The sequence below is a fragment of the Notolepis coatsorum genome, assembly GCF_963971535.1.
Source record: "Notolepis coatsorum genome assembly, chromosome: 9".
NCBI classification, from domain to species: domain Eukaryota; kingdom Metazoa; phylum Chordata; class Actinopteri; order Aulopiformes; family Paralepididae; genus Notolepis; species Notolepis coatsorum.
The window spans coordinates 43,633,144-43,658,399 of NC_140173.1; the positions used below are offsets into that span (position 1 = coordinate 43,633,144).

The 25,256-nt window shown below is 41.0% G+C and overlaps 1 protein-coding gene across 2 annotated transcripts in view; it reads left to right on the forward strand.

Moving 5' to 3' along the window:
• Positions 1-25,256, forward strand: part of cox15 (cytochrome c oxidase assembly homolog 15 (yeast)) — a 55,639-nt gene that overhangs the window by 3,707 nt on the left and 26,676 nt on the right. Inside the window, exons 1-2 of one of the 2 annotated variants that reach the window (XM_084321169.1) lie at positions 7,202-7,337; positions 20,211-20,395. In XM_084321169.1, the coding sequence (XP_084177295.1) occupies positions 7,248-7,337; positions 20,211-20,395 (275 nt within the window). In that variant the 5' untranslated portion in view covers positions 7,202-7,247. Of the gene's footprint in view, positions 1-7,201; positions 7,338-20,210; positions 20,396-25,256 lie in introns of those variants that run through there. The other variant, XM_084321170.1, reaches the window with a different exon arrangement.

The window sequence follows — 25,256 nt, forward strand, 5'->3', positions numbered from 1 at the left end:
GCGCGATGTTGATACTCGCCATGTAGGCCTGGTCGGACCAGTAGGCCAGCTGCCGGGCCGACCTCCCCTTTGGAAGAGGCTTCTTCCGAGCTCTCACACCATTTCAGTGCAAAGGACGGCTGCCATCGGGTTGTCAGGCCGTGTAACGCCATCCTTTAGACCCTGGACCAGACCCTCTACCTGCGTGAATGGCACATTTTCCAAAAAAGAAAATGGCGGAGAGCAGACTAGTAATTTATACATATGTAACATTGATTTCTCCATAACGAATCATTCAAAAAATATACAGTCAACTGGAATATGTTAGTTGTTTACACATATGTTGGATTATGTAATTGGTTTGTCATGACAAACCAATAAAAAATCGCTAATTTAACCTGTCTGAACCTTTCACCACAGTCAGTACATCCATATGGTTTCTCTCAGAAGTGCCATGAAGAGAGCGAGGCCAAAACGGATCGCTTCTTTCTTGGCCCTGTTTCAACGCATGGTTGACACAAATGCCAGAACAATAGTGTGGGTACTGTATTTGTGGGGGGAGGGGGATTCATTTATTACAATTGTTAATATATGCTACATGGAAATATTAACAACACAATTCATATCCAAGACCGCAGATGAAATCCAATATGGCTGGCATAACAATTTTTGTCTTTGGTAAATGCTATGTTAGGTTTTTGTGTATGCTAAGCATAAATAATATACATAATACAAAATGTTAGTAACATGTAGCATGATCCTTTAGTAACATGAAGTACCCTGTTGTATCCTGTAGTACAATTTAATATGTACTACTATGGCCATTAGCAAATATGTTTTTGCAAGGGGCCGATGGGCTAATATCTATATAATATAACATTTTGATGTTTCTCGATCTGCACTGTCCCTATTTTGTTTTCAATGTATCCTTTAAATTAGGTTAGAGTAAGTAAGTTTAACTGTATTTGAAGTAAAAGACAAAATAAAGTGTTGCCAATGATGAAACAACAACATTTAAAATACTCATTCACTATCCCATTGTTGAAAACATACTGTGGCGATGGGTGAATAATGAGGCAGTTCGACTTCTATTCAGGCACTTTATTGACCGCAGGGGACATTGCTTTTTAAAGCTAAGAGTGGTAGTAAATTTTTATTTGGCTCCAGAATGTCATTGGCTACAAAGGTGGTCAATCATTCTCGCCATCAGCAGTGACTGGTCCGTTCAGGGCCCGACCAAACTGGACGTGGTCACTGGTCACTAGGGCTGACCTTCGAATTTTCTTTTGGCAATCGAAGCTTCGGGGCCGAGCTTTGATTTTAATTCGAAGCTTCGAATTAAAAGAAATTTAATTAATTAATTCATTTTTTTTTCAAACAATGTAATGGTTGATTTGCAAAAACGCAGCGCTAAGCCGGCAGACGAGGGCAAAGTGCGTGCACGTGCATGACGGCCCGCCTGATGTGTAAGTGGTTAACACCATGGTAACTCCCCTTAATGTATCGGACCATTTCTTCATATCATTCTCACTAACTCTCATGCTTAACCCCAAATCATCCACTCCAACCCAAACCGTCTTAGTCAGTCGCAACCTGCAACCTATCCCCCTCCACCCTCTCCCCTTACTGTCCGCTCTACCTTTGAGTGACACCTTCTCTGCTCTCCCCTAGATACGGCAACCTCCACGCCAGGGTTAAAAAAAAAAAAAAAAAAAAAAAAGGGCTTTTTTTGCCCCCCTTAATTGATTTTCCGGGGCTTTTTTTGTATTTCGGGGGCACTGAATTTTTATGATAAACGGTAGGGGTGGGACGGTTCACAAAATGGACAGTTCGGTTCGTATCACGGTTTTGGGGTCACGGTTTTTGGTTCGGTTCAATATATGTTAATTTTTATTAAAAAAAAATGTAACACTCAAAAATCTAAACATGCTTCTCATTTATAAAATAAAAATAAAAAAGGTTTACAGTGTTACAGTGTTTACAGCCTTAAATAATGTTTGGCACACAAAGACCGAACTGACTGAAAAATATAGGCTACATTTGTCAAAGTAGTAACTTAGTGCAAACAAACAATATGCTCAGCCAGCACTAGACTTTCCTTTCTTTAATATAAACTAGAGCTCGGCCGTTAAAGGATAACTCCACTATTTTGGGAAATTAGCTTATTTAACATCTTCCCTGGAGTTAGACAAGAAGATGCATACCTTTTTTGTCTCTGTGCGTGCATTTTAGCTTTGGGAATAGATGCTCCGTTAGCATAGCTTAGCTTCATCACTGGAAGTGAGGCAGGACAGTAGCCTTACAGTGCCTTACAGTGTATTGCAAGGTCTGACATTGACCAAACTTGATATGCATGACCTTGGTGGGCTCTAGGTCAACTCCTGAAAAGGGGGTCAATGTCAGACCTTGCAATCAAAAGTTAGGGGCGCACTGAAATTATGGCAAGGGTTATTAGCCCCCTAACTTTTGATTGCAAAGTCTGACATTGACCCCCTTTTCAGGAGTTGACCTAGAGCCCACCAAGGTCATGCATATCAAGTTTGGTCAATGTCAGACCTTGCAATACACTGTAAGGCACTGTAAGGCTACTGTCCTGCCTCACTTCCAGTGATGAAGCTAAGCTATGCTAACGGAGCATCTATTCCCAAAGCTAAAATGCATGCACAGAGACAAAAAAGGTATGCATCTTCTTGTCTAACTCCAGGGAAGATGTTAAATAAGCTAATTTCCCAAAATAGTGGAGTTATCCTTTAACGTGCTGCATTAACGCTATACTAGTATCGCGCGATAATATAATTAACGCATTAATCTAAAAAGAAAAAAAAAAACATTTTTCTTTACATTTTTTTTTTTACATTTTTTTTTTTTTTACTTTTTATTTACCCAGGGTAGGTTCGCTGAGCACAGATGCTCTTTTTCAGGAACGCCCTGCTTCACATTCACACAGTTCCATTCACACCTGGGAGCTGCCCAGTACAACCACAGTTGACACCATTGGCCACTGAGCAACTCCACTGGAGCAGTTGATTCAAGCCATGTCACATAGTTCAAGTTTGAAATGATTCTTTCTGTTTTGCTCCTGAGAGTGCTAGATACTGTACTGTACTGGTAATATTATTTATTTGTGTTAACTTCTGAATAAAACAACTTATTAAACACAAGTACATCTTATTGAACATTATTTTGATATTTCATTACCAATTATCATAGCAAAACAGCTTTTTCAAACAGTCTGTAATGCATTTTGGAAACGGGAGATGGGCTCATGGTGTAATGGGCCACCTGGCCTGAGAAACATAAGGAGGAAAGAAAAAGTAAGGACTTACTTCTGGTCATTATTTGGGTAGAACACACATATTTTGAATGCCTTCGGCAGGTTTTTTTTCTTTTTTTTTAGCCATGATTAAATCCAGGATTGCAGATAGATTAATCTAGATTAAAATTTTGTATCTATGCCCACCTCTAATATAAACACAAAAAAACTGTCAACCATGTTTAAATTCCCTGATTGTCAGTTCTTAATGGAAAGATTTGTTTTCGGCTTGAAATTATTATGTATCTGTCTACATTTATTTAGACTAACATTATTTAAATATTGAGTGCAACTGTGGTGGATTACGTAATTCGGTGAGTTGGAACTATCTATGGGTTGGCACCGGGTCCCCACGGACATTTTAGCGTCACGGACCGCCAGCTCAGGCAATGTTATCAGCTCCGTCCGGAGGAGTTCATAACATCAACATGCAGTGGGACAGCGTCACAGCGGCAATAGTCCCGATTGGAGTTAGTAAAACACAGTTGTATGTTAGCCTTCTTGGATGTTGAATAAACGCCTATCATTGTCTTTAAACACCCCGCCTCTCAGACTCCCATTTCCTCCTCTGCTACAGTAGCTAGTAGCTACGGTAACATTTCATTGACTGTACAGTATTAGCTTGCGGGCTGCGTCGGGCTACCATAGTTAAAACGTGCGTTGTGTTGTACAAACTGCTAACGCTATGGCAAGATGTGTGTAGGCCTATGTAATGTTAATGGCTATGTTTTTAAAGTCGTAATGAAGATTTATATTGTGCTTGCCATTTTTACACAAACTGACTAGCACCTGGCTGCAGTGCTGCTGCTGCATGCAGCCAGTGCTCACCTCTCCCGGCTCCGCCAAATGAATTTTTTTTATTTGCGCGTCATCTGAATCGTACGATACACAGACGCTCCATTACCGATAAATATATATATATATAATTGGTAAACTGTCGGGGGCATTTTGTGCCCCCCTTAACTGATTTTCGAGGGCATTTTGTCCATTTTCAAGGGCATTAATGCCCCAAGCCCCCGTTAATTTCGAACCCTGCTCCACGCTCCTCTCAGCCCTCTCAACCTCCTTCGACAAGCTCTATCCCCTCGCTGAGAAGTCTGGCCACTGTTCCCCACCCAGTCCATGGCTGATGGATGCAGTGAGGGAAGAAAGACCGGTCCTGAGAGCGGCCGAGAGGAAGTATAGATAGACTCGCCTCACTGGTGACATCACCCCATATCACAACCTCTTATTAGCTTTCTCCAAAACCATTACCAGGGCTCTACGCTAACCTTTTTCCCAAGGAGCACATGTGCTCCTAAATGAAAAAATTTAGGAGCACACAAAGAAATTTAGGAGCACCCAAAAATATTTAGGAGCACAGTGAAAATATTTCAAGTAACAGAGTTTTTTTAATTTTTTTATAAATGTATATTTGTACTGTGCGTGCATGTGCAAACGGGAACGGGACACACATCTGTGCAATAGCACATACCACCAAAGTCACTGGCCCACTGTGTGTGTGTGTATCTGCATGTGCAAACGGGAATGGGACACAGACATTTGAACTATTGATTAAGTGATTAATGCCTACTGTGGCAAAGTTGTAGCCAACAACTAGGGCTAATAAGAAAGGCAGTGACATTGAACAAAAATGAGACACTGGCATTACCACCAGGGCCATCAGTAGAGGGGGGAGCTAGTGTTGCTCTTCTAGAAAAATAATCCTTTCAGGGTTGCCTATTGAAATACTGTACACCTCCAGTACAGAAACATTGTTTATGAGTTTGCGTGTCAGGTAGACCATTGATTGACAGTCTGCCAATTACGACGTCACACCGCTTGCACTCTGGCCGTCCGGCGCTGCAGCTGGACCCCATTGCCCACCTCTGCGGTTGATAACGCTAGCCAAGTTAGCTGTACACACATACACAGTGGGCCAGTTACTTTGGTGTAGGGGTGTAACAATGCATCGCAATGCATCGATCCTAAGGGGAAAATTCAACTGCATCGATTTGAAAATGTTAGAATCAATTATCGCAATTTTAATGTGTACACATTATGTTATTGTCATGTCCGTTACAGCCAACACAACGACATACGCTACTGCATCAACGTTATGATTAACAAAGCAAGGCATTCGTTTTGTTGCATTAACGTTATATTACTATTGCTATCGATACATCTAGGTGTTCTCAAATCTATTGCTATTGGTAAGACTAGAATATTACATTAACTTAATGTTACTTGTGTCTCAGAAAACGCTCGCATATCACAATGGCGGACTCTCAGGAAGTAAAAGAGAAAATGAGAGCTTCCGATTGGTCATTTCCTTTTTTTTCTTTTTTTTTAACCAGTCACGTCACTCTACTGTGATTGGACCGTTGGCTTGAGTGCAATGTGGGACTTGTAGTTTTTGAACGATTTATAGCGGAGAAAAAAGCACGATTGAGGCTGTAATCTTGAGTCGCACACCGTGCGAGTAATTGATTTTTCCGTTTCGCACACACATATTTCTAGGGGCATATGCGAGCAATATGGTTGCACTGTAGAGCCCTGATTACTACTACTGCCAAGGCTTCTTTCTTTCACCATAGGCTGAGGCCTCCGTCAAGAATATTGGCAAACTACACACCACTAGGGATGTGCATGACTGACCAAAATAATTTTCGAATAGTCTACTGAATATTCCGACAGAATATTCGAAAATTGTTATTTTCTGTTTCAGTTTAAATTCAGTTATTCTTTTTAATAGAATGATTTTCAAAGGGAATAGCACATTTTAAATAGGCACTTCAGATAATCCTTCAGAACGTTGATCGGCTCAGCTGACCGACAATAAATCAAAATGACACCAGGCATTCACCATCGTAGCCTATAATAACAGCATTGCATTGGCCTATCAACCGGTTTTAATAAACAAACAGTAGCATGTAGCATTAGAGCAATTATGAAAAGTAGGCTGCCTCTAGGGCGGCCGGGTAGCGCAGCGGACTAAGCGTCTGTCTACCACCGCAGAGACATTGGTATCGAATCCGGCTGTCAGCAGTGCCTCCGGCTTGGCCGGTCGTCATACTGACACAATTGGCAGTGTCAGCGGGTGGGAAGCCGGTGGGTGGTATCCTGGTTGTTGTAAACAGTGACTCCTACAGGTCGGTGAGGGCGCCTGCACAGCAAGGGAAGGAACTGGTGAAGGGAGTGTGATCCTCCCACGCGTTACACTTCACCAATGAGAGTCCGCGCTGTCAGGTGAAAAGAGGCTGCTGGCTGTCTCCTATGTATCGGAGGAAGCATCTGATAGACTTCAGGGCTCCCTAGACCGGCAAGTAGGGGGCAAATGCACGCAACGACCAGGAAGGGGAGGGGGGAATTGGCATAACGACTAAATTGGGATGGGAGAAAAAATACAGAGAAATAGGAGAAAAAGTTGATTAAAAAATATATAAAATTAGGCTCAGTCTCTAAATATAAAAATGTATTAAATAAGAATGGTTTGCTTCACTTAAATATTTTTTTATAATAATAATTATATATATTTTTTTTCGACAGCCGCAGAGGCCTCGACACTGGTAACGTTGAACCGTCCCACACTACATGCCAGCTGGACCTGCTACCCTCTCCACTCCTCCAGACCATAGCAGCAGATATCCTCCCATCCTCCACGGCAACCATCAACTCCTCCCTCAACTCTGGGGTGGTCCCAGCCTCCCTAAAATACACACCTCATAAAAAACAACCACCATGAACCCCACGTCATAGACAACTATCGTCCTGTCTCTCCTCTCTCCTTCCTCTCTAAATCTCTTGAACGTGCTGTATCCAACCAACTTACTCCCCTCATAGCGGTCACAGAGGCTCTTCAAGGGCCTCTCCTATGTCCTGATTCTCCTGGATCTGTCTGCAGCCTTCGACACAGTCAAAGTCAACCACCCCTCGCATCCCTCGGAAGAATGGGAGTGGCTGGCTCTGCGCTGGCATGGCTGACATCCTACCTCGACGACATGGAGAGGGACCCTGTCTGCCCGCCGCCCCCTTCAGACGGGTGTCCCCCAGGGCTCTGTCCTTGGTAGGGATGGGAATTGATAGGATTTTATCGATACGATTCCATTATCGATTCTGCTTATCGATTCGATTCTTTATCGATTCCCTTATCGATACTTGATCAATTTATAATTTAAATAAATAAATTGGAAATGCAACAGAACTACATTTAGTCATTTAGCTGACGCTTTTATCCAAAGCGACTTACAAGTTCTGTACGACAAGCCATCAGGAAGGGCACAACTCTATCAGCTGAGCAACAATGTTCATCAAAGTGTTGAGTGCTACAGTGTAGGTTAGTTTATTAGGACAAGTGCATGACAGTACGGTTAGTTAGGGTTAGATATATTTTTTTTTATTCAGATAATGGTTGAAGAAGTGCGTCTTTAGTCGACGGCGAAAGATTGGACGTGATTCGGCTGTCCTAACTGGGGTGGGTAGTTCATTCCACCATTGTGGGGCAAGGACTGAGAATAGGCGACTTCTCTTTGATGACCCTCCCGGAGCTCGGATAGGAGTAGGTCTGAGGCGGCCAGAAGATGCAGAGCGTAGGGGTCTAAGCTGGTTAGAATAACAACATGCAACTTGACATTTCTGATTGTCATTTATTGTTGAGCCCCCATGTCAGAAAAATACAAAAACTGTAAAAAATAAAACATTAACTATAGCCTACACTTAAATAAAAATAATTTGAGATTCTCTTAAAATGTATTTATTTTTTTATTCTTAAACTAATTTAATCTATTGGTCGTTATTCCTCTGACTTCTGTCTCTCACTCACACTCTCTCTCTCACACACACACACACACACACACACACACACACTCACACTCACACTCACACTCACACTCACACTCACACTCACACTCACACTCACACACACACACACACAGAGAGAGAGCTCCCTCCCCGGGCCCCTGTCCTATAAGGTATTGGCTTGTGTTGCTACACGGACACATTTGTATGTTGCACCACTGTACTTCCTGGCTTACAGACTTGTAAACAAACACTCCGTCTGTCATTATATGTGAACTAAAGAGTACAAGGTTTACACAACAGCCCCCACCTGCTGTTTTATTGTATTTGTACCTGTACTATCCGCTGTCAGCTGTTTATCTCTCTTTGTGAGCTTTATTAAATAGCGTTAGCTCACGTTAGCTCCGCGGCTAATTTTAGCTCACCCTGATCTAAATCAATGACTAGGTTCTAAAGCATTCAAGTAGCTTTCACTGCACATAGAAGTAGCCAAACAGCGGGAGCATTTCGGGAGCATATTACCAAAACCCAGGCAATTTCGAGCCCTTAAGGAATCAAATAGAGTCTGCCATGGCTACATGCTAACATTATTGCGCAACTAGGAAAAACCAGGCAGCGATAAGGGAATCGAAAGTCACGGGAGCCACACGGTTCCAGGCATCGGCCAATTAGGAACCGGTTCCCAACGGGAACCGGTTTTCGATTCGCATCCCTAGTCCTTGGACCCCTGCTCTTCTCCCTCTACACCAAATCTCTGGGTAACATTATCACGTCTCATAAGTTCTCATAACATTGCTATGCCAATGATACTCAACTCTTCCTCTCCTTTCCACCCTCAAATATCTGTCTCTGAGCGGATCTCGGCTTGTATGACGACCACCTCAAACTGAACCTAAGCAAAAAAGAATTGCTTCACCTGCTGGTCAAATCCTCCCCATAATACTAAAGGTTTGACTAAGATTTCTATGAAACTTTATAAAAAAAAAATAATAATAATAATAATAATGGAATATTTTTTATATATATATTGGGTCGCACCTAAATCGACAGGGTCGGTCGGCAACCGGAAACAAACCATTATTTTTTTTAGGCCCTAATTATTATTACTTTTATTATTATTTACATCTTACTGATGTAAAGCACTTTGAACTGCAATCCCCTGTATGAAAGGTGCTATACAAGTTATTATTATTTATTTAGAACATATATATATTAGTGCTGTCAATCGATTAAAATATTTAACTCGATTAATCACATGATTGTCCATAGTTAACTCGCGATTAATCGCAAATGAATCAAATTTTTTTCTACCTTAAACAGATCTTTTTCAAGTTCCAAGTTTTAATACTCTTATCAACATGCGAGTCAACAAATGCTTGCTTTATGCAGCCATTTAACACAAAAGGATGACCCTCATGCATTGCAAATTTGCATCAAATTCAAAACAGAGTGATGCATAAAATAACTTAAAAGAAAATAATAATTTAAAACGATGAATAAAGTGTGCATGAAATAATAGGGTAAAGAAAACGTTAGGAACTTGTTACATTCACCCACACAAGGGCTGAGTAATCACACACCCCCCTCTCTCTCACACACACACTCTCCCAGCTCTCTTTCTCTCTTGCCCCTTCCTCATCTCTCTCACCTCCCTCTCTCTCTCTATATCTCACACACACACACACTTCAGAAACAAACATAGTATCAATGAGAGCATCAATAATACACATAAGTGAAGTCTAGAAAAAAAAAAGAAAAAAATAATTCTTCTTAAAAAGAGTAAAAAGAAATAGTGGCGTTAATAGAATCAGGCGTTAATAACGCGTTAACTTTGACAGCCTTAATATATATATATATACACAGGGCACGAAATTAACTTTTTGACTCACCGGCCAGTGGCAGGTAGATGGGGAAAAGTCTACCCGCCAAGCATATTTCTTACCAGCCAAATTATTATTATTTTTATTTTTTTATAAAATATATATATTATATAATCATACTTGTAGTTGTATTATCTGCGAGATATCGCCACCACGCAACAAGTCAAAATGCTCGCTATCTGCAAACAGCTCCACTGTCTGTGTATACTCGAGTAGCCTCCAGCTCCAGCAAGGATTCTCCGGCGCTGCAGCTGGACCCTATACTCGAGTAGCCTCCAGCTCCAGCAAGGATTCTCCGGCGCTGCAGCTGGACTCTATACTCTGCTTTGTCAAATCACATTCAGCATGCCCTAGGGATGGGTACCTTCACATTTGAACCGATACCGGTACCTGTGAATCGATACCGGTACCCAACGGTACCTATTTTCGGTACTTTAGTCTCAAGAAATTTAATTTACCTACCTCAGTCGTAAAAAAAAATATCCAAACTTCAAATAACTACAATTTCGACAGTTTTCGGCTTGTCATTGCTCCGACTGCTTTGTTGTTGAATCAAGTCAAATCCTAGGTAAGCATATATTGTGCGTGTGAACGTTGACATAAAAAGAAAAAAGTAAAAAAAAAGTTTAATTTTTTTTTTATATTTCTTTTTTTTTTTTTTTTTTTTTTTTTTTTTTGATTTCTCACTTGATTCGATACTCGGTAGTACCGACGTGTTTCGGTTCGGTACCTCAAAAGTACCGAATTCGGTACCCATCCCTAGCATGCCCTCATGCGATGGAAGCCAGGGGCTCGAATACGCATCGAATCGATGTTATAAGACATTGATATCAGGAGCTATCTGTAGCTACTGCTAGCCGGCTAGATAACGTTAAGACAACGCCTCAGTGAACTATTTAGTTTACTGGGAAATTTCATATAGAGCTAACGTGAGCTAACGTGAGCTACCTAGCCAACGGAGGTATTATGCACTACTAGACTGTTGCTGGAGCATTTATTGATATCAGGAGCTATCAGTAGCTAGCCGGCTAGATAACGTTAGACAATGCCTCAGTATTAAACTAAAAGTGAATAGTTGACTGGGTGGGTCATTTTGTAACGGTAGCTAACGTTAGCTCACGGAGGTCCCACTACACTAGAGCAGTCAGCAGACTCTGCCCGAGGCAATAGCATCTGTTTACACGGGTTTGGGAGGGGCAGGAGGAGGTGGAGCAGGCAGCGCTGCATGTCTGTGTGCTTGAGGCAGCGAGTGAGAACTCTGCTAAGAATTGGATCATGTTTTTCTATCGGTTTTCACATGACTATTTCGTTGCCCGCCACATGGAGGACAGACCTCTCAGTCTCACTCGCCAAACGTAAAATCTGTCCGCCAATGGCGGGTGGTGGGCTCTAATTTCGTGCCCTGTCAGGGAGCGAAATTTACTTTTTGACTCACCGGCCAGTGGCAGGTAGATGGGAAAAATCTACCCGCCAAGCATATTTCTTACCAGCCACATTTTTTTTTTTTAAATAAAATATATATTATATAATCATACTTGTAGTTGTATTATCTGCGAGACATCGCCACCACGCAACAAGTCAAAATGCTCGCTATCTGCAAACGGCTCCACTGTCTGTGTACTCGCGTAGCCTCCAGCTCCAGCAAGGATTCTCCGGCGCTGCAGCTGGACCCTATACTGTAGCCTCCAGCTCCAGCAAGGATTCTCCGGCGCTGCAGCTGGACCCTATACTAACGTGAGCTACCTAGCCAACGGAGGTATTATGCAATGCACTACTAGACTTGCTGGATCATTTGTTGATATCAGGAGCTATCAGTAGCTAGCCGGCTGTATAACTTTAGACAATGCCTCAGTATTAAATTAAAAGTGAATAGTTGACTGGGTCATTTTGTAACGGTAGCTAACGTTAGTACACGGAGGTCCCACTACACTAGAGCAGTCAGCAGACTGCCCAACTCTAGCCTCTATGTTTACATGGGTTTGGGAGGGGCAGGAGCAGGAGGGGAGGAGGAGCAGTGCGCTACATGTCTGTGTGCTTGAGACAGCGAGTGAGAACTCCGCTAAGAATTGGATCATGTTTTTCGATCGGCTTTCACATGACTATTTTTGGTACCCGCCACGCGGGGCAGACCTCTCAGTGGCAATCGCCAAACGTAAAAACTGACCGCCAATGGCGCTTGGCGGGCTTTAATTTCGCTCCCTGGCCATATAATGTATTTTGAATATAAGCAGGGTTTAACTATTTCGCAACTACCCCTAGACTGTCGTCATCATGGCACCCACTTTGGGAAAGCCTGCCCTAGTAAAGCTGCATCACATTTTATCCACTAATCGAGCAGACATGTTATTTAATTGTCTTGCTATGTTTTCCCACATGAAGGGCAGCCAATAGGGCATGTCCTCTCATTTTCGCCACTCAATAGGCCACTTTAGCGTGACATTTTTCAACCGTGGGTCCGTGGGGGCGCATGGTCAAATTTAGACCATTGGAAGGGCACCAATAGGGCACATCCTCTCATTTTCGCCACTCAAAGGCGCACTTTAGCGCAATATTTTCAACTGTGGGGGCACATGGTCAAGTTTAACCATTGGAGGGGCACCAATAGGACACGTCCTCTCATTTTCTCCACTCAAAAGGGCACTTTAGTGTGACGTTATTTAACCGTGGGGGCACATGGTCAAGTTTAGACCATTGGAAGGGCACCAATAAGGCACACCCTCTCATTTTAGCCACTCAAAAGGGCACTTTAGCGCAACGTTTTTCAGCCGTGGCGCACCAGGGAGGAGCGGTCACTGAGTCCGCCAGTGCTTTCTGGTAGGGCTGCATAATTTTGGGAAATAATTAGGGATGCACCGATCCGATTTCGGTATCGACCGCCGATATCAGTAAAATAGCTGGATCGGGTATCGGATTTAAAAAAAAAAAAAAATTATAAGAAATAAAACAAGAAATAACCATTCAGTACATTTATATCTGTGTTAATTTGTTACATTTAGTTTCACTAAGTTAGGAAAGTAATGTTTTAAGTCAAGCCTGATGTTGCCTTGCACAAAAGAATGATCCCAGTCTCTTCCACACAGTGACAGTGAGGCATACAGTTTATTAATTGAATGAATGAAGTTTATTTTCTGTCTTTGTTTACAACAAATCAAAAACACACTTGTGATCCTTTACAATTCTTAAAAACAAAATATATTTTAATTTCTTTTTTTTAAACCATGGATTAAATTTTTTTTTTTTTTAACTTTTTTGGAGAACAACAATTGACAATGGGTCGGATTGGTATCGGTATTGGCCGATACCCAAACCCAAGTATCGGTATCGGGACTGAACAAGTCGGATCGGTGCATCCCTAGAAATAATCTAATTGCAATTATTCTGACAGATATTGCGATTGTGATAAAATATGCGAATCTTAAAAAAAAAATTAAGCAGCCCAACAGAGGTTTATTGTAAAATGTGGCTTGCATGAAATGCTACTTGTCTGAAACATCTGTTGGGTTCCTTTAAAGTTGAGCTTCCGTTTAATATTCATCTTGTAATAGATTTAAAACATGTGATGGAGCATTACTAATCTGAATACCGCCAGATGGTTTTTTTCACACAACAATCTAGAAAAGCTCCAAAGCACTGAAGCCTTGCCCATTGATTCAGTTACACAGCTTTGACGACATTTGATCCATTATCAGTGGTGATGCACGTCTGATCCTCTTCATTCAGACCCCTTTGGACAAGGACTCTCTTAGTCCGTGGGCAATATTCTCTCCCGTGTGGTCAACAGGAAAGTAGACCGTTTGCAGTTACTCTTCAACTCAAAGTGGTTATTTATGCAGGTGAGACGGAGATACGGCTTGGTCGTCCTGCTTGACCACAGATCGGTTGTTGTTGCATAGTACTCAACAGTTTTTAGCTCCGTCTCAAGTTTCTTCCGACATTCCGCAATCCGCATACAGTTCTGGGATGGCCACATGACTAAAGTACATGCAGAAGGGAATCTCATATCTTTTATCCAGCATTCGGATGCATTTTTTAAACCCTGCGTTGCTCACAAGTGTTAATAGACACCATGTCTTTAGCGAGGTAGTGCGTTATGCCATTCGTTATCTCACGGTGCCTTCGCGAGCCCTTTTCATACGGCGTAACAGCCGCAAATGACTCTGAAACACTTGTTTGCTTAACGTTAGACTGGGCTTGAGGACTTTCATTTAACTTAACTTGTTAATGTTACTCGTCATAATATGCTGATACAGGTTTGTGGTGTTGCCTCGCAAAGTAGCCACTGTTCCACGACAAATTGTGCACAATACCTGCTTTTGTTGCACATCTGTCGTCTTGAACCCGAAATACTTTACAACCGAAGTGCTACTTTTCTTCTGAACTAAATTGTCCAACTGTTGAAAGCCGACGGGTTGTCTCTTATCTATCTCAGATCACCTACTCGAGATAGAACCCTGTGGCCGCCCGATATCCCCCAGCGAGGTGCTAAACTCGCTAAGTTCTCGGGTCAATTACTATTCCTAATCACGCTTACTTCATAGTCTCTAGTTAGTTATATCCAGTTGATATGAAATATAAGCGTAGAAGAGTTGTTAATCTCTTCTTTGTTTGTAATAAACCGAATGTATGTCTGGGAGAACTCTTTGCCTATAATAATAGTAATTATATTATCACCATCACCGTCACCACCATTATCATAATTTTTTAGGAAAGGCCTGTAATGCTAATCATTTGAAAGCCTGATGATATTACTTTGCCTACAACAATAGTAATTATATTATCACCATCACCGTCACCACCATTATCATAATTTTTTAGGAAAGGCCTGTAATGCTAATCATTTGAAAGCCTGATGCTATTACTACTCTTTTAATAAGTATTACTACTGCCAATAGTGTAATATTAGCGCAATAACACTTAATAATCATTTGCAAGCCCCAGTACCTCTTACAATTCGACAGGTCCATCAATCCGTGGCCCGATCGTCATGCCCTGCAGTGGCTAGACTCTCAGTTTCCCACAAATCCAATGGAGCCCGTCAAACACAGAGACACCGGCGCCCGCAAACAACAAACAGTGCCATATATACATATATATATTATATCCTTTATATAACTTTAGCTAAAAAGCAGTAACCAGCAATTGATTCAATCTGCATGGCTTCCAGAATATAGCTATACCGTTTTACCTCAGATTAGAGTTGTTCCGATACCGATACCAGTATCGGAAATGCCTCCGATACTGCCTAAAATGCTGGTATCGGTATCGGCGAGTACGCCGAAAGTCTAGCGTCCGATCCCATATGACATCATTTATCAACAACACGTGCGGTCTGCTGAGAGCGAGCATTATAAAACAAACGTGTTTTTAATCGACCGTGAATTAAAGTGTCAATGCCATTTGTCATTTTAACAGCAGATACTTTCTTAAATGCCATCATCCCGGCAGAGCGGGGCTTGCTGATGTTATTAGCATTAGCTGAAGCGCTAGCTGAAAAGCTAGTTTTCTTGGCTAAATTTGGGGCTATTCATAATCCAGCAATAATGGCTGCAGACCTGCAAGCAAAGTACAGCAAGTTGGCAAATGAAAAATCACTTTTTCACCAGTAAGTTACTGGCAGTAATGTTACATTGTCTTTCCATCTAACGTTAGCTCACGCTAAAGTGGCTAACCTAAAGTGTCGTCGCTGATCGACCTCTCGCACGCAATTAATGACATTTTGCGGACAGCCATACCGGTGACAATGTTTAGCTTTTAGTGCCAAAGGATAAGAGTCTGAGGCGGAGTCTCAAAAGAGAATGTTGAATATTTATTTTGCATCGAAAATCGCAACATACACGTTACTACTAGCCAGAGCCTCTGCAGACTGGATAGCAAGTGCAACAGCGTATAACGTCCGTGCGGAAACAATGTCCCAACAACCTTTCCTTGAACTCATTGAGCATAGTTAATGATACTAATACTAATCTATACAATCACCTGTTGTTGAATAAATACCATTACTTTCTAGTTATTACTAAAAACAGTATATATAAAACAGTATCTGTAGCTGTAAATTTTTTATATAATATTTTTTTTATGTATGCACTGGTATCGGATCGGTATCGGCCGATACCCAAAGCTTAGGTATCGGAATCGGATCGGGAAGGAAAAAATGGTATCGGAACATCTCTACCTCAGATGAGAGCAGGGCGAGGCCAGCGTCATGGCACATTGCGATAGAACGGCACGGAGGAAAGCAGTCCACGAATTCAATAAATATTTAAACAAAGTTGTTTTAATTAGAAAAAGTAAGTTACAAAGATTCTGTCTTGAAAATGTCCAATCCAGTTAAAATAAGTATAAAACAAAACATATCTCATAGCATATCAAAAACTCTCTTTGTCGCTATCATTTAAAAGATTTAGCTAAGAGCATAGCTCTTCAAAATCTAAAGAGTATTCTTCCTAGGGAGGTTTACTCAAAAATTGCCAGGCCATGCCCCATACACCGCTCGACATTGCCTGGCTCTATAAAAACTCTTCAAAGTGGAAAAATCTAAAATGTGCCTGGGATCAAGCGAGCTGGCCTTTATATACAGGTTCTGCATCATATCAAGACCTCTTACTATTGGTCTAAATACAGTGATGTCATAGTGATGTCATTCTACCAGCCAATCAACACATAACACATAAAAATGACAACTCCTCCCTTTTCCAGTCGTTACTGTAACTTGAGAAAGTAATAGATTTCTTATGGCTGTGACAAAATGGCATCCAATGTAATAAAAAAAGTCAACCAACCAACTCGATTCTTGTACCGGATCTCCTCTCTGGTAAACAAGAATACCCTGAAGACTCTGGCAGGAGCACTCATTCAAGGGTACTACGACTATGCTTGCACCTCATGGTACCAAAGCACCTCAAAGGCACTAAAAAACAAATTACAAACATCTCAAAACAAGCTAGTCAGACTACTGCTTGACCTGACTCCTTGAACCCACCTCACCCCGGCCCACTTTGACAACCTAGGATGGCTTAGAGTAGACGACAGAGTACAGCAACTTGCAATGGGCCTGGTCTACAAGATACACTACGCGACCAAGGTACCCATGTACATGTCAAAATACTTCCCAAAGGTCAGTGAATACCACGATCACAACACTAGAGGGAGCTCCACAAATCATGTTAAACCCAGATTCGGCTCAAACAAGGGACTAAACACGTTTTGCAATTATGCCACATCAATGTGGAACGCCCTACCCAAAGCTGTAAAGGAATGTGAATCACTACCCACTTTCAAAAACACTCTCAAAGAACACCTACGGGAGACTGCAATTCGAAACTGGCCCCTACAAATGTCTTAACCCAGTTGTACAGTAAATTACCAAGTATGGCTTTGTCAGTATTCCAATGTACAGTGTACAGTGCCCCCCCCCCCCACACCCCAACCCCCCCCCCCTCCAATGTACAGCCCCCACCCACCAACCCCACCCCACCCACCCAACCTCCTCCAATGTACAGTTTCTACGTCAAATGTATATACACTCTTTTTCTGGACACTTTTTGTATCACAAACAGTACTGTATTTGCAAATCTGATATGTCATAAATGTATAGATGTAGCAGTACTGTCTATCTGTATGTCATGTATGTCATATATGTTATGATGAATTGAAAATGGGGGACCCTGATGTAAACAAGACGAAAGTATTTCTCTGGTCTGCATTCCCTTAACAATTGTATGTATTGAGCTGTACTGTACTGTACCCATTCTGCAATCTGTTAATACATTTTTCTTTTTTTTTTAAACTTTGACCAGTCAGCTGGTTCTTTTCGCGTTTATCGCTTTTTCTGGTCAAGTATGACCGACAGATACAGGTTGAATGGGGTATAGATGGGGGGAAAGACACTCTGAGAAAATACGGCGAGTCCGGGAGTCGAACTCGTGTACCCCAGATCCGTGACGCGCACGGTTGTCCCCGACGCCGAAATAGCGTTCGAGGTACGCGGTGAGCTACTGGAGCTCCCCTAGGGCTGGGCGATATGGAAAAAAATCATATCGCGATAACGATATGATAATGTTATCATATTTCTCGATATCGATAATTATCGAATTGTTATAAGTATTAAAAAAAAAAGATTTTAACAACAGATGTATGTTTATTTTGTAGCAATTCTTTGTCATTGCCACCATCTTTAGTGTTACATCCCCTCACACTCCAGTTCTCAGGCTGCAGCTGGTTTAAAAGCTAAAGTAAACCGGCTTCTCTGCTGGCTGTGGCTCCAGGGGAGTTGAACAGTTCTGGCTCTGCTAGTTTATTTTCGATCTTTTGGCGCTTTGTTGGTGGACAAACCACCGCACATGTGCACCGTGACTCGTGACTGGAGTCTAGCTCTGCTAGCACACATAGCCTACTGTGTACAGACGGTTTCAAACTGTATTTTAAATTAGAAAGCAAACAAAATAAATGGACAAGAGAAAAATAAATCTTAATTTGGTCAGTATTGTCATTTGGACAAGCAAAGCCATTACTTTAAGTTGCAGGCAAGAAAGACAAGTCTGTCCACCGTCTCTGGTTTTAAAACTGCCCTGTTGCAGGTCACAAAAAAAATCGATTTTTTTTTATTTCGATATTCGATATCGATTATTAAAATATATCGCGATATTTATCGTTATCGTTATATCGCCCAGCCCTAAGCTCCCCTGTTAATACATTTTTCAATCATCAATCAATCAAAGCCCCTAGGATTCCATCTGCCTCTAGCAGGCTAGTAGAGGCCCACAAGGTCATTCACAGGAAGCACATTCCTAAAGGCGTCCAGCATTATTGAATGAAACAATTGCCCTGCTGTAATATACAGTACATGGTCCTTCTAGCATGAATAGCCTAATACGCTTATATATATATATATGATATATACAGATATATACATGTACAATACAGTACTCGTATACTTAAACATTGGTGAATATGTTTTACACATCATACGTGTGTTAAAACATCATACAGAGGTTCTCCCTCTGCTTCTGTCAAGGTCAGAGCTCTGTGACCACATTCCTGGCTTCACTAACAGTAAGAGAAGAGGCCCACACAAAGACATTCTTCATAATCACTGACGCTTAAGTCATCTCTTAACGTATGCTTAGATTTAAAACAGATATATACAATAAACATATGCTTAATCCTTTACATCCTACAATTGACAGAGAGAACAGGATGTCATAATAAAAAGTGTCACTAGTTGTTTGTGGCACTTCAACACCGCCTCTGTCATCCTGGTCGGTCACTTTCCACTGTCCTAATAGCGTCTGTACGGGGGGACGAGATGGCAATTGCGGGGTCACGATGGCTGTGACTCAACACCAACGTTGCTTCTGGCTCTGTTTAAGCCAATCATCCGCACCATGAAAGTTGTTGCTAGCTAGTAAGCAGCTACTGTAACATCTTCATACATGGGCGTGTCACTTGCTGTTAGGGCTGTCTTAAATACTTCTAAGCTTCGTTCAATGGGCATGGGATTCGAATATGAAAAGAACATTTGAATATATTAAAAAAAATAATAATAAAAAACTGCCTCTCTTTGTTAATTACAACAAGTAATGCTGTTAGTTATTTAAGATGAGTTTGGACTCTGCACTGACAGATGTGTTCATTGTGCTGCTTTTATAAAGCCTTGAGTCAAATGATGGCTTACAATATTTCATGAAAGCAAAGTGTTTCTTTTGTCTAAGATTTAAAAAGGTTTAAACTTTACAGCACTGACAAAGTTGAACAAAGTGCTGTACAAGTCCCACAACATAAAAATATATATATTTATACGTTTTTTTATTTTTATTTTTTATCTCGAAGCTTCGAATTAAAATCGAATCTCTCCCCCGAAGCTTCGAATTCCAAAAAATTTGAAGGTCAGCCCTACGTGCTATTGTTGTTACCTTGGGCTAATTCTGATTGGTGAGCAATGCCTGGTACACGTAGAGCACAGCACTTCTGATTGGTGAGCTTGACTGAGTCACGCAAGAAAAAACTTTTAATCAGACTTGCCATATACATATAACGTCTCCCAAATCACAGGCTTTGCGATTAGCTAATCACATCATTTCAAATTTCTATTAAAAAGCGATTAATCGTTCTGCCCTACTCTCTGGTTTTGCAAGAGAAATGTTCATTCACAAAGCCTGACTAGCCAACTAACGGTTCTGTACGAATAACACTAATTCTAAAATGCAGAGGTTTTCCCTTTCGAAATAACATATAATTTCCTCTCATGTCTTGGATAACATCAGCGACCTCCACTGCGGCAATGGCTGGTGAGAAGAGGGCAGAGCACCATCACGGCCGAGGCTGGGGCGACCCCTCCCCCGACAGCAGTAACGCTCCCTAATGCAGCCTCAAATCGCATAGTCGGCCGCTGGTTGATAGGCTGCAGCGGACTGGTGGTCGGTGCTATTGTCTTGGGGGGTGTCACAAGGTAAATACAACAGAGAGTGATTGTGTGTCTCCAGCAGTGATGCAAACTTAAGCCAGGCTCTATCTATGTGTGTAAGTTTGTATGTATGTTTCCGGTAATAACCTTGTTATATTCTATATCTTAAAGACTCAATCATCCCAATTAAACATGTGAAGGTGTTCGGAAATAACAAACCCTTGTTAAACAAAGAAGTGAAGAATGCACTGCACTAGGAAGCATGATGCATTCTTACATGGGGGGGAAAGGGAAATTTGCAGAAGCTAAGATATGACTCAAGAGGGCTAAACTCTAATATAAAACCAAAATAGAGGACAAATTTCACAGCAATGACCTAAAAGCAGTGTGGGATGGCATGAAAGCCATGACAGGCCAGGATAAAAATAAAAATATGCTTATCAACATGGATGGTTTCAACTCTCACTTAGAGTTTGCAAACGCTTTGAACGATTTGTATCTACGTTTTTGATGTTGAGCATGATTTTACAAGCATGCACAGTGATCTGTTTGATATGTTGGGTGACTGTCCTACCACTTCTCTGCCTACAATCAGTGCCCAGTCTGTCAGATCCTTGTTTCACAAGTGTAATGTTAGAAAGAGCCCTGGGCCTGACATGATCACTGGGAAATTACTTAAAGTCTGTGCTGATCAATTATGCAACATTTTCACTGGTCTTTTTAACATGTCACTTGCTCAGTACAAGGTCCCTAAACTGTGGAAGGAATCAATTGTTGTACCCGTGGCTACGAAAAAAAACCCGAAAGAGCTTAACGACTTCCGGCCAGTAGCTCTGACATCACTTGTGAATGTGATGAAAATATTCGAGAAATTGGTCAAAGTAATAATAATAATAACTTTATTTGTATAGCACTTTTCATACAGAGGTTGCAGTTCAAAGTGCTTCACAACAGTAAAAAATACAGGCATGAGCGAGCATAGCAAGTTATGGTAAATCACAGTGTTTCACATTAGGATCTAACATCCTAATAGGCTCTCTATTCAGTAATACAAATAATGAAATAGTTTAAAATGATTAAGTTTAAAAATAGTCTAACATTTTAAAAATAGAACGGACATACAACAACAATAAAAAATACAGGCATAAGTAGGGCTGGGCGATAAAACGATAACGATAACTATCGCGATAAATTATTTCCTCGAAATAAACATGAAACGTGGTCGCAAAGTTTCGATATATCGATTTTCCAAGCTTGGATATGAGCACACGCACTAACAACCAATCGGTGAAGGAGATGGCCGATAGAGGAAGGAGACCCGGAAGAAGGTAGGACTCGGTAAACAAGGCTGGCTATGGCTAATTAGCTTGCACGCCGCTATTTCACAGGTTACCTGCCGAGTTGGTGTGTGTTTTGAATTCTGAGGGTAACTGTTATAGTAGTGTGGGGTATACGGTGGACGTCGTTGCAATGAATTGGGCGGAACAGAGTATTTTAGGGTAATTTTTTAGTACATTGTCATGAAATACTCCGCTTGGAAACGAGGCTGGCTATGGCTAATTAGCTTGCACGCCGCTATTTCACAGGTTACCTGCCGAGTTGGTGTGTGTTTTGAATTCTGAGGGTAACTGTTATAGTAGTGTGGGGTATACGGTGGACGTCGTTGCAATGAATTGGGCGGAACAGAGTATTTTAGGGTCATTTTTTAGTACATTGTCATGAAATACTCCGCTTGGAAACGGGGCTGGCTATGGCTAATTAGCTTGCACGCCGCTATTTCACAGGTTACCTGCCGAGTTGGTGTGTGTTTTGAATTCTGAGGGTAACTGTTATAGTAGTGTGGGGTATACGGTGGACGTCGTTGCAATGAATTGGGCGGAACAGAGTATTTTAGGGTAATTTTTGAGTCATGAGATACTCCGCTTGAGATACTCCGCTCTGCAAACGTGCGCGGACTGATGACGACATCAATTCGACTCTCGAGACATTCACAGCAGAAAAACAAGTCAGCCCGCGTATCGGCGCCGGGCATAATAAGTTAATTAAACTTGACAGACATTATATCGACGATAATTATCGATATCGAGTTATATGAAAATAATTTTATAATTTTATCGCGATAACGTTTTTGGTCATATCGCCCAGCCCTAGGCATAAGCGAGCATAAAAATAAAAAATGTAAATAGCAAGGTTACAGTGAAAAGTGTGATAAGATTGTTCAAGCAGATGAAAATGGCCCAGTTAGGAGAATCAACCTTGGCACGATGTACCTAACTGGAATGGTAAACAACTTTGCTAGATTTAGGTCAAAAGTAATCTTCTCCTCACAACAGAGCATCACTCTAACATACATATGAATTTCATTGAACGTGTATGAAAGTAGGTAGGGTAAGAATATAGCTCTGTTTACAGTTTGATTCAGTAATACAAATAATAAAAATAGTTTAAAATGATTCAGTTTAAAAATAGTCATCAGTAAGAAGTAAAAAGTGTGATAACCGACACGTGAATTTGATAGGCAGTGTATAAAAGTAGGCAGGGTAAGAATAGTGCAGGTAAGTACAATTTGTGTCAGGATATCCCTGATGTTTCTATAATAATATTTCCCCTTGCCACTAGGTGGTAGCAGATATCTATCTTCAGATATTTGCCTGCATTACCCCACAGTGAAATGCCTGAGCAAAGAGATAGGTTTTAAGCTGTCTTTTAAAGATACTTTATTTTGACACAAATCGTATGTCTAGCGAGTTGGCTTCTCTGATGTTTTGGGGTAGTTTGTTCCACAGTTTTGGGGCATAGTTGATAAAGGCTGCATTACCGATCCTCTTTTGACTGTTTCTGGGAGCCTCTAGTAGTCCAGCAGCTGATGATCGCAGTGTTCTTGCTAATGTTCAGGGTCTGCTTGACCCAATGCAATTTGCATATCGGCCTAATAGAGGGGTGGAAGATAGGGATGTTCCGATCCGTTCACGTGATCGGGATCGGGGCCGATCGCGTGATTTTCCGAAGATCGGGATCGAAAAAAAATAAATAAAATGTAATTTTTTTTTACCTTTTTTTGCCCTTTTTTTTTTTTTAACAAACATGACCATGGTCACGTCTTAAACTCATACTGAGGCCTTAGTTTTGGTTTTAAATTGCATATAATCATTCATTTATTTATTGTCACACTGAGCAGAAGAATTTTGCCAAAACAAACCAATAGTATCCAGCTGCAGAACGGCAGACCAGCCACACTCTCAGACCCAAATAATCTTTTTTATTTTTTATTTTTTTAATCCCAATTTCTCACATTACATTCACCCTGAATGTTGACGTTATCCAGGTTAGCGAGGCATTGCAATCCTTGACATAAATCATTTGATGTATAATTAAATCAAAGGAAATGTGTTTGGGTCTGAGAGTGTGGCTGGTCTGCCGTTCTGCAGCTGGATACTATTGTTTTTTTTTGGCAAAATTCTTCTGCTCTGTGTGACAATAAATAAATGAATGATGATATGCAATTTAAAACCAAAACTAAGGCCTCAGTAGGAGTTTAAGACGTGAACATGGTCATGTTTGTTGAAAAAAAAAAAGTAACAAAAAAAATGTATATATTTTTTTGATCAGATCGGGAAAGATCAGTATCGGTAGATACTCAAAATCACATGATCGGGATCGGATCGGGAGCAAGAAAACGTGATCGGGACATCCCTAGTGGATGATGCTACAATCTAGGGCTGGGCGATTCATTGATTTGATAGATTAATTCGAATTAATGATTTAGGACGATTTTGAAAAAAAGATTTGCACTTTATTAATCCCAATAGGGAAATTCATTCTTGTTTGATGATCAAGAGGCACCTTTTATTTGTTTTAAGTGAAGTTTGGTGAAAAAGCAAGTTATTGCACTATTAATCCCAATAGGGACATTCATCTTTGTTTGATCAAGAGTAACCTTTGAGTTGTACCCTTCCTGATGACTTGTCGTACAGAACTTGTAAGTCACTTTGGATAAAAGCGTCAGTTAAATGACTAAATGTAAATGTATATATATAATAATTTTTTTTTGTGAACATTGGTGAAAGTTAGGTTTGCACTTCAAATTAATCTTGGTTTGATACTTTTTTAAAACAAAGGTTATTTGAATGATTTCCTTGGCGTTTCTATTTTTCAAGAGAAAAAAACCGATTAAAATTGGATATAAAAAAAAATCTGAGATTTAATTTTTAGGCCATATCACCCAGCCCTACTACAATCACACTATACAACTATTTATACAAACATCTTGAGGGGACAAAAACTCATGCAAAGCTTTTATTTGTAGATTTTTCCTCAGCTTTTAATACGATCCAACCACATCTTCTAGTTAGGAAGCTACTGTCAACATTCAACCTTGATGCTGGTTTGGTGAAACTGATCCTGGACTTTTTAACATGTAGACCCCAGGTAGTCAGGGCAAATGGTGCTCTATCAGAGAAACGGCTCTCATCTACAGGCTCACCCCAGGGATGTGTCCTGTCCCCATTATTGTACATTTTGTACACAAACGACTGCAGGAGCAACCACGATGACAGGCACATTTTAGTTTTAATCAGTCTGCTTCAGGATGGAGAGGTTGGTCATGGGCCCATTGTGGAAAACTTTATAGAATGGTGTGACAACCACTTCCTGAAGTTAAACGTGACAAAAACAAAAGAGATGGACATTGACTTCAGAAAAACCTCCCACCCAAGCATCCTAACCATATGTAACGGCTCACCTGTTGAGAAGGTTGATCACTACAAGTACCTAGGAACAGTAGTTGACAACAAGTTAAACCACAATCAGAATACATCTGCAATCTGCAAAAAAGGTCTGCAGAGACTCTACTTCCTGCGCAAACTAAACACTTTTAATGTGGACAAAACACTTATCGTGGGGCGGC